General features: G+C 42.1%; 1 protein-coding gene across 5 annotated transcripts; it reads left to right on the top strand.

Moving 5' to 3' along the window:
* The first annotated feature begins 15 nt into the window (after positions 1–15).
* TRNAU1AP (tRNA selenocysteine 1 associated protein 1) lies at positions 16–16,950 on the top strand. Of its 5 annotated transcripts, none has more exons than XM_023761038.1 (9): positions 16–169; positions 914–1,011; positions 6,826–6,925; positions 7,543–7,595; positions 9,161–9,292; positions 10,280–10,399; positions 13,402–13,564; positions 13,774–13,807; positions 16,489–16,610. In XM_023761038.1, exons 1-9 carry the CDS (start codon positions 143–145, stop codon positions 16,557–16,559), a joined length of 798 nt encoding a protein of 265 aa, XP_023616806.1. In that variant the 5' UTR covers positions 16–142; the 3' UTR covers positions 16,560–16,610. The 5 variants fall into 5 exon arrangements, with proteins under 5 accessions (XP_023616806.1, XP_006097308.1, XP_006097307.1 ...); XM_006097246.3 differs by lacking the exon at positions 16,489–16,610 and adding an exon at positions 16,670–16,950 and having other exon boundaries at positions 17–169; positions 13,405–13,564; XM_006097245.3 differs by lacking the exon at positions 16,489–16,610 and adding an exon at positions 16,670–16,950 and having other exon boundaries at positions 17–169.
* Positions 16,951–17,847: the final 897 nt, after the last annotated feature.

The following is a 17,847-nucleotide window of genomic DNA, read 5'->3' as shown; positions in this document are numbered from 1 at the left end:
AAGCGGCACCGGCCGGCGCTGCCCGAGACGCTGCGTTTCGGAGCGTGCGCAGAAGGCGTCGTCTGCGCATGCTCCGTGGCGGTCCCGGCCGGAGGACTCGCGCCAGCGCGGCGCAGCCCCGTAGTCCGGCCCGACTGGGGCCATGGCGGCCAGCCTGTGGATGGGCGACGTGAGTGAGGGCGGCTCCCCGCGTCCACGAGGAAGAATCCTAGTGTCAGCAGGGAGGGCGGGGCTGAAGGGGAGGGGTCCTCGAATCCTAAAAAGATGGAAGTGAATAGGAAGGGGGTTCTTTTGGTGACACAGAAGCGGGTCCCAGCATCCAGGGGGAGGGACTGAGTCTGGGGGGAGGGGTCCTGGGGCCTCGCCGTCGTCATGGAGGCGAAAGGGAGGTTCTTTGGGGACTGAGAATGGGGGAACCCCAAGGCTTTTGAAGGGCTCTTTGTTTTTGTTTGTTTAAAGTCTTTTTATTGTTGTTAATCCTCATCTGGGGATATTTTTTCCCATTGATTTTTAGAGTGGAAGGGAGGGAGGGGGAGAGAGAGAGAAACATGGATGCGAGAGAAACAGGTCGATTGGTTGCCTCCCCCAGGCGCCCCGTTTGCGGGGGGCGCGGGGGGTACCTGCAACCTAAGTACACACTCTTGACGGGGAATGGTACCCGCCACTGGCCCCGGCAGGCTCTTGGGTGTTAAGACTGGAGGGGTGGGTTCCGAAGTCCAAGGGGGAGGCTCGAGGGTGCAAGTTGAGCGGCAAGGGACGGAGCTGCAGTTGAGACCGCTCTGCGGTGAGAACCTGTCCGCACCCTCACCGCCCGCAGCAGGTAGCCACCCCTGAGCTGAGGGCAGGAGCTCTGCAGCCAAGAACGCGGAGCCTGCCTGCTGGCCTGAGTCGCTCTGCCCTTGTGTTTACGCAGCTGGAGCCCTACATGGATGAGAACTTCATCTCCAGAGCCTTTGCCACCATGGGGGAGACCGTGATGAGCGTCAAAATTATCCGAAACCGCCTCACTGGGTACGTTCTTTCCTTCCATCTGCTCAGTTAGTTCTCCCTTAATTATGGGACAAGTGTCAATTGGGTAAATATAAACATCGCAGAAAGTCTGGGCTTCTCCCCGTAATAATAGTTATCCTATATAATAAATGGCTAGCCCCACCTGGTTTGGCTCAGTGGATAGAGCGTCGGCCTGCAGACTGAAGGGTCCCGGGTTCTATTCCGGTCAAGGGCACATGCCTGGGTTGCGTGATCGATCCCCAGTGAGGGACGTGCAGGAAGCAGCCGATCAATGATTCTCTCTCATCATTTATGTTTCCATCACTCTCTCTCTTTCCCTTCCTCTCTGAAATCAATAAAAATATGTTTTAAAAAGAAGGCTAATATGCAAATAGACCGAAAGGCAGAACGACCAGTCGCAATGATGCACACTGACCACCAGGGGGCAGATGCTCAATGCAAAAGCTGCCCCCTGGTGGTCACTGCGCTCTCACAGGGGGAGGACTGCTCAGCCAGAAGCCGGGCTCATGGCTGGTGAGTGCAGAGGCAGTGGTGGGAGCCTCTCCCCCCTCCCCAGCAGCGCTAAGGATGTCTGAAGAGCCATCAGTCAGACATCCCCCAAGAGCTCCCAAACTGGGAGAGGGCACAGGCTGGCTGAGGAAACCCGCCCCCCCTCCCCCACTCCCCGCATGAATTTCTTGCACTGGGCCTCTATTTATGTTATAAAAGCTAACATTGGGGCCTTAATTGAGAGGAAGTATAGCATATTCATTCCAGAGCCAGTCTGTTTGAAAGCTATGTCTGCTGTGTTACCATAGTAAGTTACTTAACCTCTCTGTCTCCTTCACTTTGACTATAAAAATGGAGATGATTATGGCACCTACTTCATAGAGTTATGGTGAAGATTAAATGAGTTAATTCACATTCAGCATTTAGAATTGTGTCTGGCATATAGTATGTGCACAGTAAATATAAGCAGACTATGATCTGTTAGGTAATAAATACTTTAAAATCACTTTTTAAAATCACAGAAATTTCTGAGTGAAATACTGTTATTAGGGAAGCTTGATAACTATCTTAAAATTACGCAGCTATTAAATGACAAGCCAGGACTCAAAGTCAGTCCTGTCCTCAAAGCCATGAGTGCCCTTAACTTTTATGCTATTCATTTAAAATTTTATTTAAAGAGACACTATTCTGTACTCCTATTCTAGCTTCCCATGAAACAATCCAGACATAGTCCCTCCTCTCATGGAGTTTACTGCATTCTAATGGGGGAATGAGGCAATGAATTATGTAAACAAAACAATGCAGAGAATGTTTTCAGATAGTGGTGCGCTATTGCCTCCAGTTTCTTCTTTCTCTTTGGTGGGGGGGATGTGTGTCTTAATTTTCTTCAGGGTTCTAGTTAGAAATGAGAGGATTCCTTTATTAATTTGACAGTGGTTACTGAGCACTTACTCTGTGCCAGTTACTCTACTAAAGCAGCTTGCTAAAACATCAGATGGTTGAACATATAGATGAGAAATATGACGTACGATCAGCTCCGACTGTTTGGTTGACAGGTACTTTGTGTATTCAGAACCTCAATACCCAGGGGCTGATTTTCTCGCTGGATAACCATGGTGGCCTAAATATTTTTCTTGCTGCTATAGACAGAAGCCCCCAGATAATGAGCTCCTAGTGGGAAAATTCATTCTGTAATACCTTCTACCGTTTAAAATACTGACATAGGTTCTCACATTTTAATCTTTATCGAAATAAGATTTGGAACTACTCTTCTACCCATGATTACTAAACTCTGCTGTTTCTTATGTGGTACTTAGACACATTGCATTTACATCCTGCCTCATTTGACAAAGACTTTTAGTGGCTTACAAGAGTACTATAGGATAAATAAATGTAAATTTAAAAACCAAGACCAGAGAAAATAAGGCAAAAAGATAAGACCCAAGGAAAAATAATATGCAATAGAACATAGTGCTTTAAAAATAATGCAGTCAGTGATTGCACAAATTGTACTTAATACCACAAAAATATACACTTAAAAATAAATTTTATGTTATATATATTTATTTTTATTTTTAAATATTTTTTAATTTATTTCAGAGAGGAAGGAAGAGGGAGAGAGAGAGAGAGAGAGAGAGAGAGAGAGAGAGAGAGAAACATCAAAGAAGAGAGAGAATCATTGCTCGGCTGCCTCCTGCACACCCCCTACTGGGGATCAAGCCTGCAACCCCGGCATGTGCCCTTGATTGGAATTGAACCTGGGACCCTTTAGTCCAGCGGTTCTCAACCTGTGGGTCGCGACCCCTTTGGGGGTCAAACGACCCTTTCACAGGGGTCGCCTAAGACCATCAGAAAACACATATATAATTACATATTGTTTTTGTGATTAATCACTATGCTTTAATTATGTTCAATTTGTAACAATGAAAATACATCCTGCATGTCAGATATTTACATTACGATTCATAACAGCAAAATTATAGTTATGAAGTAGCAACGAAAATAATTTTATGGTTGGGGGTCACCACAACATGAGGAACTGTATTAAAGGGTCGCGGCATTAGGAAGGTTGAGAACCACTGCTTTAGTCCATAGGTGGGAGATGTGCAGGAGGCGGCGGATCGATGTTTCTCTCTCATCGATGTTTCTAGCTCTCTATCTCTCTCCCTTCCTCTCTGTAAAAAACCAATAAAATATATTTAAAAAACAAACAAACAAAAAAAAAACATATTTTACTGATTTTTTATAGAGAGGAAGGGAGAGGGATAGAGAGTTAGAAACATCGATGAGAGAGAAACATCGATCAGCTGCCTCCTGCACACCCCCTACTGGGGATGTGCCCACAACCAAGGTACATACCCATGACCAGAATCGAACCTGGGACCCTTCAGTCCGCAGGCCAACGCTCTATCCACTGGGCTAAACGGTTAGGGCTATATTTATTTTTTTAAAGACTTGTTTTTCAATGAAGGGAAACATTTGCCACTGAACCAAACCAGCTATGGCATGTTATGTATATTTAACCACAGTTCTTAAAAAAAAAAAATGACCTGGGTAGTGTCGCTCAGTAGTTAGAGCGTCTGCACAGGAAGGGTCTCAGGTTCTATTCCTGATCAGAGCACATACCTGGGTTGCAGGCTATGTCTCTCTCACATTGATGTTTCTCTCAGTGTGACCCCTCCGTTCCTCTCTCTAAAAATCAATAAAAACATGTTCTCTGGTAAAGATTTTTTTTAAAAAAAGGAACAAATTACTTCCATAGTGACAACATGAATGAATCTCAAAGGCATTACGCTATATGAAAGAAGCCTTACTGTATGATTCCACTAATTGAAAATTCTAGAATATACAAAATTCATCTGTGGTAGAAATAACTCATGATCTAGAAGATTTGTGCGTTTCATTGCATATAAACCAAAAGAGAAAAAAACTGTAAATGATAATTGAACTCTAGGCAACAATATTCATGTTAAAGTCATTGAGGCAAGTTCACCAATATCTGCAACTTACTTTGAAATGTATCAAAAAAAGGATGATACATGGGTAGAAGGATGGATAGTTGGATAAAATAGTACGATAAAATATTCATTGCAGGTGATGCATGTGTGGGTGTTTGCTGTAGAGTTATTTCAGTTTTTATGTTGGGAATTTGTCATAATATAATGTTGGGTAAAGGATGTAATCACACTATCCTGAATTCAAATCCAACCTTTGGCACGTACCAGCTGTGTGCTTTACGGCGTATTGTATAATCCTGTTACGTCTCAGTCTTCTCATATAAATGGGTGTAATGCTTTTTTTGCCTCATAGAGTAATGTGAGGATTAGATGAGATGGTGCATGTGAAGTGTTCCACAGTGGCTGGCCCTAAATGAGTGATCAGTTCTTACAGGTGGTGGTCTTTACATCTGTGAGCCTTAAAATTCCATACACAGATTTGGCCCACCATTTTTCTTAACATCAGCAACCATTTATGGAGCTCATAGACTATTCTCTGATCCGTGGGCTTAGGTATTGCTCTTGCCCATATCTTCTTGGTAAGATCTAAAATAGTATTTCCAGAAAAGTGGGGATTCTTTCACTGGTAATAGCTTTAAGGTTGATGTTAAGGAAGTTAACAGTTGTCAGTATCTTTTAGTAGGAATAAGATATAGCCACATCCTCCTAGTGATGCTATTAAAATCAGAACACTAGGAATCTCATGGTTATCCTCCAGTAGGTAAGGTCCGTGGTTTACTTTATCTAACTAGATTGTAAGTTTCTTGACGATAGGAACCATGTTCTCCAACTCTGTATCAGCCTCTGGAGGTGATTCAAAAATGTTTTAAGCCCTAGCTGGTTTGGCTTAGTGGATAGGGTCCCAGGTTCGATTCCAGTCAAGGAAACATGCCTGGGTTGTGGGCTCAATCCCCAGAGGGGGGTGTGCAGGAGGCAGCCAGTCAATGACTCTCTCTCATCATTGACCTTCTATCTCTTTCTCCCTCTCCCTTCTTCTCTGAAATCAATAAAAATATTTAAAAATTTTTTTAAAAGTTTTAATATGAAAAATTTCAAACAAACCTACAAAGATAGTATAATGAATAATCATACAGCCACCACCTAATTTCAATAATTATTAACATGTTGCCATATTTTCCTTATTTATCTAAATCTATCCTTTTTCCAGAGCGGGAAGGAGAGGGAGAGATAGAAACATCAATGATGATAAAGAATAATTGATCGGCTGCCACCTGCACACCCCCCACTAGGGATCTAGCCCGCAACCTGGGCATGTGCCCTGACCGGGAATCGAACCGTGACCTCCTGGTTCATAGGTTGATGCTCAACCACCTCAGTGGGCTAAATCTATCTTTAGAAAGATATATAGATAGATGATTTCTTTTTGCTGAACCATTGGAAAATAAATTACAGGCATTGTGACACTTCACTTCTAAATATTTAAGCATACATTGCCCAAAATTGGACATTCTCTTACATAACCACATGCTCATATCACAGTAAGAAAATTAATAATGATATACCATATAATGGCCAGTCTTTAAATTTTTATAATTGTTCCCAGACTATCTTTTTTAGCTTTTTTGGTTTGCTTTTTAATGAATTGGGATCTAATCAGAGATCAGATACTGCATTGCATTTAGTTTTTTAGTCTACACTTTTCAGTGTAGAAAAGTCCACCTCTTTTCTCATAAATATTGGCTTTTTAAAGAGGAAAACTAATTGTCTTACATAAGGTCCTACATTCTGGATTCTGGTCCTATATTCTGGATTTCTTTGTTTCTTTGTGTTTTACTTGTTCTGTTTCTAATATTTTCTGTAAACTTAAGGTTTGATTGGATTGTATTAAACATTTTTGGCAAAAGTACTTCATAGGTAAAACAGTACATAAATGTTTACTAATTCTGGGATTGGCCCAGATTGACAGTCATTATATATATATATATATATATATATATATATATATATATATATATTTAACATATTTTTATTTATTTCAAAGAGGAAACGGGGGGAGGGAGAGATAGAAACATCAATGATGAGAATTATTGATCAGCTGCCTCCTTGCATACCTCCTACTGGGAATCGAACCCACAATCCGGGCACGTGCCCTGACTGGGAATCGAACTGTGACCTGGTTCATGGTCGATGCTCAACCACTAAACCACGCAGGCCGTGCAACAGTTCCTTTATTTGTAAGTTCTGAACTGGAATTTGGCAGGGAACAAAAACAATGTGGGCTCTGGTTAGAAAAACATTTTTCCCTCCCTTCAGTCTCTCATCTGGGAACCGCATCTTTAACCATTCTCTCTGTTTTCTTTCTCTCCAGGATCCCAGCTGGTTACTGTTTTGTAGAATTTGCAGATTTGGCCACAGCCGAGAAGTGTTTGCATAAAATTAATGGGAAACCCCTTCCAGGAGCCACACCTGTAAGGACACTTAGATAATGATGATGTTGCCATTTTTATTGTTATCAGTAACTGTCATTTATTGAATCCCTACTATATATTTATATTATTTTATTTAATTGTGTAACAACCCTGAAGAGTGGGCATTGTTATCTTTGACAGCCTGGGAAGCTGAAGCTCAGGGGAGTGGAATAACTTGCCCAATGCAAAACAGGTAGTAAGTGGCAATGCCAGGAAGCAAAATGAAGATTGGTTGACCCTGAAACCCATGCCCTTTCCACTCTGCACCTCTGCCTCTCTTAATGGAAGACTTGAAACGAGACCTCTTGCCTGATTGAGAAAGTAGAACAGGCTGGCAGAAGTGAGGACACATTTCAAGAGAGTTACATTTTGCTCTTCCCACAGTTACTTAGCTTCCAGCTGCACCAAGCTGGCACACGGGGGCTCATAGAACCATGGAGCTGGCAGTGCCCTTAGCGGTCATCCGTGCAACCCCCTCATTTTATACAGGAGAAAAAGCTGAGGCTTAGAGAGGGGGAGATGTTTTGGCAAGGTAATTTATTTCAGTTTTTTTCAAATATTGTTTGACTCTTAAAACACCTTTCTCTGTTTTAGTTTGTTTGTTTTTAAATTTCCAGGCAAAACGTTTTAAACTGAACTATGCTACTTATGGGAAACAACCAGATAACAGGTAAGTACAGAGTAGCCCCGACCTAGCTTCAAGCCCCAGGAAATGTCTAGAGAGAGACAACATGTGTCACTGTGCAGGTCACCACCAAAGAGGAGGATAGGGGGTTGAGTTTGGCTCCACTTTGCCTCCCTCCTGAAGGAGGGCACCTTACTGTTATGCTTCATGTGGAGGCCTGTGTTTTCTCTGTATTTGGTCTCTTTCTAGCCTTCTACCCCATTACTTCCCACAGTGTTGAGGTTTTATTCCATAATAATTGACGTTGTAGAAATAATAATTTTTTAAAAATATATTTTTATTGATTTTTAGAGAGAGGGAGAGGGAGAGAGAGAAAGAGAAAGATCGATGAGAGAGGAAGTCATCGATTTGCTGCCTCCTGCACGGCCCCCACTGGGGATGGTGCCCACAACCTGGGCATGTGCTCTGACTGGGAATCGAGCTGGCGACCTCTGGGTTCCTGGGTCGACGACGCTCAACCGCTGAGCCACACCAAATATAGCAATATAATTTGATTCAGCATTTCAGGTTGCTGTGTGAAAACTTTAAAACAATGTATCAAAATCTTTAGAAAGATTTGTACCCACTCACCTCCATAATTCTGCTTCTCAGAATTTATTCATCATGTGGGTAAGATTAGCCTCAAAGGTGTTAATTGAAATGTTATGTATAGTGGGCAAAATTGGGGGAAAACCAAATCTAATAATAGGGAAGTGGTTTAAATTACAATATGTGCATTAATAGAAGTGCAATATATCCATGTTGTAGCAGAATAATGACATGTCAAGAAGTTGGCTAAGTTAAAAGTGAAAAAATGCTATCAGAAAAAAAAGTGGTCTTTTACAGAAAAAGTTGGATGACCCTTATTCTAAAATTTGAGAGATTGCATTTAGCTAGGTTTTAAGGTGTTTAGTAGATAATATCCAGTTCTCATTCTCTCTGTGTTTCACCATTTAAGTTAAAAGTATGCAGTGATGCCCTGGCTGGTTTGGTTCAGTTGTTAGAGTGTTGGCCCTCACACTGAAGGGTCTCGGGTTCGATTACTGGTCAAGAGCACGCACCTGGGTTGCAGGTTTGATCCACAGCCCTGCTTGGGGCGTGTGCAGGAGGCAACCAATGGATGTGTCTCTCATATTGATGTTTCTTCCTCTCCCCACACCTTTCTTCCATTCTTATCTAAAAGCAATGGAAAAATACAAAGAAAAATAAAAAAAATAAAATAAAAGCAATGGAAAAATATCCTCAGGTAAGGATTTTTTAAAATGCAATGACTGCAAAACATCTAGTTTTATATTTTGAGTACCTCTGACCTCAACCTCCATCTGCACTCATGTAATCCTTGAAGCCAGACAACTTTTGTGCAGTGGATGGATGAAGGACTTGGGCGGAGCAGGGAACTACCTCCATACCTCTCCTGCCAGGACTGACAAATGAAACAAATTAGGGCCTGGTTAAGGACCCACCAGATGTGTCATTCCCTAAAAAGGCTCAGAAAGGGTTTACCTAGAATGGGCCAAAAGAAGTTGTCAGAACAAAGGTCTTTGTCTCTGAATCTTGTTCTCTCCTCTCAGCCCTGAGTACTCCCTCTTTGTGGGGGACCTGACCCCAGACGTGGATGACGGCATGCTGTATGAATTCTTTGTCAAAGTCTACCCCTCCTGCCGGGGAGGCAAGGTGGTTTTGGACCAGACAGGCGTGTCTAAGTAAGGCCTTCCGTGTTACTGATGCTCACCCTGTTAGTTTCAGCATTTTTCTCATGGATTGAGGGGTTATAGAAAGGTCATGTAGTATGGTAGTTAAGTGCACAGGTTCTAGAACCAAACTGCCTGGGTTGGAATCCTGGCTCCAGGACCAGCCAGGTATAATACAGGAGACAGGTTACTGAACCTCTGAGCCCATTTCCTCATCTATGAAACAGGACTGATTCATAGTATCTGCTCACAGGGGCAATGTAAGGATTAAATGATGTAATATAACTAAAGCAGTAGGAAATGCTGTATAGGTGTTTGTATTTTATTATTTTTACTTAAAAAGTGGAAAAGCCTCAAAAAAACGCTCGTTCTTTGAAGTCTGAGAAACTTGGATTTGAATCCTGCTTCTACTGTGACTTTGGGCAGATTGGCACACCTTTCTGAACTTAGTTCCCTCTTCAGTAAAATGTGGATACTACCTCAAATTGTTGGACCGTTCAGTGAGATAGCCCTGGAAAAACGCTCAGCACAGTGTCTGGGAGATAGTGTTCATTAGATACTAGCTATCATTCATCTATTCCCCCTGGGAGAAGATGAGTTCAGGAGATCAAGAACCCTGTCTGCTTATGACTACCAAGACCTAGTGCATATAGACAGACTCAATAAATATTTGCTGAAGAAACTATTACTACTGCTGTTACCATAATGAAAGTAATATTTCCTAGTAGATTGGGAGGGAAGTTACTGTTTGGGCAGGAGACTCATCAGTGAAAGTGGAGAGAGAGTGGTGAACTGAAGGTGGGGATTCCTATAGATCTCAGGATCCTCCAGTGCTTGAATCTCACATTGCTCTGCGACACGCCTCCCCGATGGGGCTCTCATTCCTGCCCACATAGTTTGATGGACTCTCTATCCCTTTCAGCCCCTTTTCCATTCTTAGACTTTACCTTCATTCCATTTGTGATCTATATATCGTGTGTGTGGTGTTTTTTCCTGCAGGGGCTATGGCTTTGTGAAGTTCACAGATGAACTGGAACAGAAGCGAGCCCTAACAGAGTGCCAGGGAGCAGTAGGACTGGGATCTAAACCAGTGCGGCTGAGTGTGGCAATCCCTAAAGCGTGAGTCCTGTGCTGGCAGGGAAGGTAGAGGGCCTCTGGGCTGACCCCCACCTGGATACTCCTCACCTGTTTGTTGATCATCAGAGCATCCACATGCTGGATGGGAGGCTGTAGAGAGATCCAGTTCACTCACAAATAAGGAATGCCTGATATTCGCCAGGCTGTTTGCTGGGTGTTGGAGATGAATGAGCATAACCCTCCAGGAGCTTATAGTTGGGGGGAGAGCTCTGACCTGGAAGACAGATACATTCAGACATTGCTGATAGCAGTGCTGGAGAAGCAGTCTGGTACCACATACGTAATGCCCTCGCTCTTTGCCCCGTAGTGCCACTGTTAGACATTGACCCAGAGATTAAGAATTGAACAGAAGGAAAAATTTACACCCAATTTTAAGCTTATTTATGTCAATGAAACCTATACACCTGTGACTGCCCCATGCTATGGGAATGGCTGAGGATTAATGATCCAAACACTCTATAGACTAGTATATACATCACTATTGCACCTGTCATGCTAGGCAGAAAACAACTCCAAGCAGGTTTCTCACTCAGATGTAAGACAACTTTTTTCTGCATAGAATCTTCATCCTTTGACCAAAGCAGTAATTGTCTATTAGGGGCAATTTTTGTCCCCCAGGGGCCATTGGCAACATCTGGAGACAACTTTAGTTGTTACAACTCAGAGAGGGTATTACTGGCATCTAATGAATAGATGCTCTAAACATTGGATGACGCACAGGACAACCCCCACAACAAGCACTTACCTGCTCCCTTCCCTCTGCCAACGTCAGCAATGCCAAGACAGAGAAGCTCTTCCAGAGATACGAGACCGGCTGCTGCTTTAGGGTGGGGCTTCCAAATGACCATGTTTTCACAGCAGCAAAGGATTTGCAGGTTCCTTATGGCTTGTGCTTTTAACACAGAGAAGATCAGCCTGAGTGATTTCTCCCCCAAAGTGTTATTTTTTCTAAACTCTATTATATATATGAAAACATTAAAGAAGCTATTTAAAAGAAATTTCCTCGTTACCCTCAAGTGACTGACTATAATTTCTGAGTTTGTTTCCAGCTCCTCCTTAGCTATCCATGACATATACATATACATATACATATACATATACATATACATATACATACACATACACATACACATACACATACACATATACATACACACAGTACATATGAGTCAGTTTACATGCTGTAGGTTGATTTCTTTGTTCATTGCACAATAACAGTGCTCTTTCCCCCCAGTTTACTCAGTATACACACTCACTTTTCCATATAGTTGCCCAATCATCATATTTTTACTGCAGGTAATCCTTCTGGCTGTATGTTCTGACAGAGTCCCTTCTGCAGAGAGGTTATATTCTGTTACATCTAGTTCTTCACTGAATGTTGTCAGTATTTGGTGCCTGTTTCTAGGCTGTAGGAATTGAGGGAGGTAAGAGTTCCCTTTGAGAGCTAGACTGTAAGAGCTGAGTGTGGAGAGACTGTACCTTCAAGTACCTGAACATGGCAGGAGGGTGGTGGACCTTGGAAGCACCATGGAAGGGGCGTTATGGAGACAAAGTATTGTCAGTTTTCAGCCTGGCCCTGGGCAGGAAGAGGGAATCATGCTGTTTGACATCATTGAACCACCCTGTCAGGAGGTGATCAGATGTGGAGTCTCTCAAACTGCTCTGGCTGAGTCCTGCTCACCACACAGACATTGAATTTGCAAAGAACTTGGGAAGAGCTCATTCAGACTTGAGCATTTTGTGGTTCCTGTGATGGGGATTTCTATGGTGGTTCAACTCCTGCTTATGACTTGGTTTCTTCTTTGGTTTCACTCCGAGATAGAATGCACCAATCATGAGGACGTCCCATGTCCCACACTATGTGACTGTTACAACTTCCCTTATAAACCAGCCTTTGCCTCCTGTGCGTGTTTGGTGTGCACCTGTGGTAGACTCTGGCCCACCGAGTACAATGACTCTGGAGAACATTGTCATGTCTTCAGTTATGTTCTTTCATTCCTGTCAGCTGGGACTGCTGGTCATACCTCAGGCCTTTTTCAGAAGTTTGAAAACATAAAGTACTCACATGTACTTTGTTTTTGAGAGCAATGGGTCCTTTGCAGACTTGACATTGTCTTTGGTTAGCAGCTGGGGCAGCTGTACAATCAGAATAAGAAAGCTTTCTGCTGACCCTGGGCCTCAGCCCTGACTGGCAAAAGCAGGATGTAGGACACTTGAGTCTATCAGGCCAGCTGCTGTATGTAATGGTCTGGTGTTAGCATGAACCTTGTAGTTACATTCAGCTCCAATTGTGGGCGTGGTATTGAGTAAATCACTTAACCTTTCAGACTCAGTAGTCTTATCTGTATAATGGGAATAATACATAATCGCTGTATCATAGGATTGTGCAGGACTTAAAACAGGAGACCATATATGAAAAGTAATTGGCACAGCTCCTGAGTACCTACTCCGTAAATGGTAGCTATGACTACAGTGATGACGATAAGGCTACTGGAGCACTTCTCTTAATTCTTTGTAGGGAAGAGGTGATTAGATATTTTGAAGTTTGAAAAGCTTTTTGGGTTATCCTAGTTCTAGATTCTTTAGCCATGTTTACCTGAGCCTTTATGGGTGGTAAAAAGCAGACACCGCCCTCCCCCCCGCCCCCCAAGATCTTGGGAAAAGGAAAAGGTCAGTACTGACAAAGTTTGGTAACAGAGAGGAACGTAACCATTGAAAACTCCTATCTTCAAAGCATGGGCTGTGGAGCCAGACTGCCTGGCTTGAATCACGTTTAGCTGTGTGGCCTTGGACAAATTATGTCACCTCTGTGTACCTCAGTTTCCTCATCTGTAAAATAGGAATAATGTATACTTTTGCAAGAGATTGTTGTGGGGATGAAATGAAGTTAATCTGTGTAAAGTGCTTAGAAAAGTCCTTGTTCAGTTAGTAAGTGTATAGGAATGTTTGCTCACATTTGTTTATTTTTGGTTCTTTCTTCACAGTAGTCGTGTGAAGCCCGTGGAATATAGTCAGATGTACAGTTACAGCTACAACCAGTATTACCAGCAGTACCAGAACTACTATGCTCAGTGGGGCTATGACCAGAATACAGGCAGCTACAGCTACAGTTACCCCCAGTATGGCTATACCCAGAGCACCATGCAGGTAACCAGGAGTTGGCAAGTCTGCTCTCGGGTTTTGTCATCCTTTAGAGACATGGGTCATTCTCCAGGGTGGGATTGATAAGGACGGGGGCTTGGGCTTCAGAAAAAAAAATGGGGAAAGATGGAGCAACCTAGTTGCTCTTGTTAAAAATAAGCCATCCTTGTTATGGGCCAGGATCCTTCTCACCCAATCTCTCTGTCTCTTGACAGACATATGAAGAAGTTGGAGATGATGCTTTGGAAGGTAAGAAAGGAGCCCATCACTCATTCCCTCTGTCAGCCATAATGCAGTGATTGCTTTGTGGCTGGCACTGTGCCTTCAGCTGGATGCTAAAGGAATGCATGGTGAATTCTGCCTAGAGGAACTTACATTCTAATGAGAGAGCCAGTGTATACATAATTCCAGTAAGAAGTGTGTGTGTCAGCCTAGGCCAGGTAACTAAGTTGGTTAGATCACCGTCTTGATATGCCAAATTTGCAGGTTCAATCCCTGGTCAGGGCACATACAAGAATCAATGAGTGGCCCTGGCCAGTGTGGTTCAGTTGGTTGGGCGTTGTCCCATGCACCAAAAGGTTGCTGGTTTGATTCCTGGTGGGAGGCATGGAGGAGGCAGCTGATCAATGCTTCACTCTCCCATCGATGTTTCTCTCTCTCCTTCTTCCTTCCTCTTCTAAAAATTGCTTTAAAAAAATTTTTTAATCAACCAATAATAAATAATTAAAATCAGAAGCAAAACTTAAAAAAAAAGTCACTGATTGCAGATGTTAATCACATCTACAAAATACCATCACAGCAACATTAACTGGTGGTTGACCAAACAATTGGGCATCTTAGCCTAGCCAAGTTTACACATAAAATTCAACTATCACACTATTAATAAATACAAATTAGAATATACCATGTTTCTATAAAAGTTAGTTCTTACTATGTTTATATGCTTTGAATCAGTAATTTTACTAGAAAGATTTTATCCCCAATGATAATCATCAGTACAGATAAATATCCAATACATGATATGTTAAATAAAATGTATGTTTTAGATATATAATTCAATTTTGATATATTGCAAAATTATCACTGCACTAAATCTAGTTAAGTCACCTTATAGAGGGTGGGGCAAATACAGGCTTACGGTTGTTCATATGGAAAATAATACAATAGTTAATAAATAATAATACAAGCCCTGGCCAGTTGGTTGGGGGTCGTCCTGTGGGTTGCAGGTTTGATTCCAGGTAAGGGCACATGCCCAGGTTGTGGGCTCGATCCCCAGTGGGGGGGCCTGCAGGAGGCAGCCAATCGATGTTTCTCTCCCTTCCTCTCTCTAAATATCAATACACTATTCTTTCAAAAAATAATATAAAAAATACAACACAAAAAATAATAAACTTTTGCATACTCACAACTGTAAACCTACTTTGCCCCAGCCTATATAATTCTAGTTAATCCAGCACCATTTGTTGAAAAACTGTTCTTTACCCTTTGAATTGTCTTTGGTACACTTGTTGAAAAGCAGTTTTCTATAAATGTATAGGTTTAGTTTGGGGCTCTTAACCCTAGTCAATTGATCTATATGTCTATCCTTAAACCACTGCTGGTCTTTCTTACTGTAGCTTTTCAGTAAGTTTTGAAATGGGGAAGCGTGAGTCCTTGAACTTTGTTCTTTTTAAAGATTGTTTTGGCTAGTCTGGATTCCTTGCATTTCCATAAAAATTTTATGATCAGCTTGTCATTTTCTGCAAAACAAAACAAAAAAACAGCTGCAGCTATAGACCAATTTGGAGAACTTTTCCATCTTTACAAAATCATCTTTCAATCCAAGTACATGGGATGTCTTTCTGTTTATTAGGTATTCTTTAATTTCCAGTTTGTTTTTAAACGTGTTTAAATCAATGTGTGTGTGCATTTTAAACCAACACAGACCAAAAATATAAAATGTCATCAGTCAAAGTAATTATTATTTAGAACTTTTATTGTGAAAGGTAACACATACATGGAAAAGTACATAAAGCAGCCCTGTCCGGTGTGGCTCATTTGGTTGAGCATCCTCCTGTGCACCAGAAGGTTGCTGGTTCAATTCTTGGTCAGGACACATGCCCAGGTTTTGGGTTTGGTTCCCTGTCAGGGTGCCTTGTACAGGAGGCAACCAATCAATGTTTCTCTCTCCCTCTCCCTTCCTCTCTAAAACCAATAAAAACATAGTTAAAAAAAGAAAAGTATGTAAAGCAAATGTATAGTTTAACATGTAATTATAAAGCAGTTGCCCATGAGACTTGAATTCCAGTTAAGTAGAATATTACCAGCCTCCAGAAGCCATCCTTCCCCCAATCACAGCCCACAGCTTCTTGTGGTAACCATTTCCTTCCTTCTCTATAGTTTTATCACCTAGGTATGTAGCCCTAAACAATATGGTTTATTTTTGCCTTTTTGGCCTTTGTATAATGCAGTCATACTGAATGTACTACTGTCTTCTTTCATTCAATACTCATGCAAGTTTAGACTCAAGTTGTGTGCAGCCAAGGTTCTTTGTATGTGTGTGTTTTACTGATTTTTGAAAAATTGATGTGAGAAACATCGATTGGTTGCCTCCCGTATGCACTGATACGCACCCTGACTGGGGATCGAACACACAACCTGGGTAGGTACTCTAACTGGAAATCTAACTGGCAACCTTTCAATGCATAAGACAATACTCAACTGAGCCACACTGGCCAGGGCAAGGTTCATTTTCAATGGTATATAATATTCATTCTAAGACTAGTGCTTTGGACTTAGTAAATTTGGATCAATTTCCAAGCTCAAAATTCAAATAACCACACCAGAAAATTCAGACACATGATAGCTAAATATAGGTGTTGCTTTAATAAATGTGGACTATTATTTGAGGACTAACTACACCTTACATTATCCTATTTTCATCCTCACAGGAACCCTGCAAGGCAATTGTATCAGTCCAAGTGAGGAGGGAACTCTGGCACAGATAGGGAACTTGCCCTAGGAAACAGAGGTCCTGGGAACAGGGAACTGAACCCAAGTCTCATGGTCTTGTGGCTCCCGAGTACTTTCTCCCCTTGGTGCTCCCTAAATACATGCTTGGTTCTGTTCCAGACCCCATGCCACAGCTGGATGTGACCGAGGCCAACAAGGAGTTCATGGAGCAGAGTGAGGAGCTGTATGATGCACTGATGGATTGTCACTGGCAGCCCCTGGACACAGTGTCTTCAGAGATCCCTGCTGTGATGTAGCCAAGACAAAGAACAAGCCAGAATGGAGGACTATGTGAGGGAGAAAAGACTTCTTTAAAAACAACTCAAGAACTTTCACCTTTTGGGAAATGTTTTATACGATTTTAATAATCAACTTTCATGAGATTATGAATAATACTGCAACACTGCTGCCTTTATTTGATATAGCCATTTGAGTTTGAAAACCAAGGGACCAACTTGAAGAGGGTTGAACAAGGTTCCCATCTGTCTTCGAACAATAATCATTTATCCAGTAGTTATCTGTACTCCAGGAGGTAACAATTTGGATTTTTTATGGTTTTAAAAATCTAGAGCAAAGGGGAGAGGGAGAAACGTTGGTTACCTCCTGTTGACACCTTGATCTGGACTGAAGCCATAACCTGGGCATGTGCCCTAACTGGGAATTGAACCTGTACCATGGGAGGACGCTCAACCAAGCCAGACAGGCCAAGGCTGGAATTACTATATTAATCAGTTTAGCCAGGGACCCTTCTCAAGTAACACCTAAGTCCTTAGATTCTCTGGGATCAGAGTATATGGATCACCTATATATTAAATGAGCAATTTTTGCCTGCCATTTAAGTACTCCCAACATTGGCTTCAAATGTGGCCACTAGTAAAACTTTCAGCAGGAGCCGGGGTGCCTGCCTAGTCCAGGGTATAAGAGGAAGTAATCAGAGTCAGCTAAAATGCATCAGACCTTCCATACACTATCCAAACAAATCAGGAAAGCCCATTTTCCAACTTATATTGTCATGTGGTACCCAGGACCCTCTTCCTGAGAAGTCTGGGTCTATGCTAGAAATCTGCTTCAGATTTTAGTTTTGTGCCAGAGTAATTTGGGGGGTGGCAAAGGGGAGAAACTTCCAAGTTAAAGTGCCTATACCACAAAAAGCCTTCAAAGGTCCAATCTTAGGCTCAGCAAAGGAGAAACTACATCTAATTGCAATTATGGAACTGATCATATTGGCCTTTCTGAGAGGTCAGACTTTTTTACATGAGACAGACTATGAATTAATTTGGGTCTCTAATATTTAGATT

Source organism: Myotis lucifugus, unplaced genomic scaffold, assembly GCF_000147115.1.
Source record: "Myotis lucifugus unplaced genomic scaffold, Myoluc2.0 scaffold_197, whole genome shotgun sequence".
In the NCBI taxonomy this organism is placed as follows: domain Eukaryota; kingdom Metazoa; phylum Chordata; class Mammalia; order Chiroptera; family Vespertilionidae; genus Myotis; species Myotis lucifugus.
Note: the sequence above shows the minus strand (reverse complement) of the source record. Positions and strands in the feature narration are given on the sequence as shown.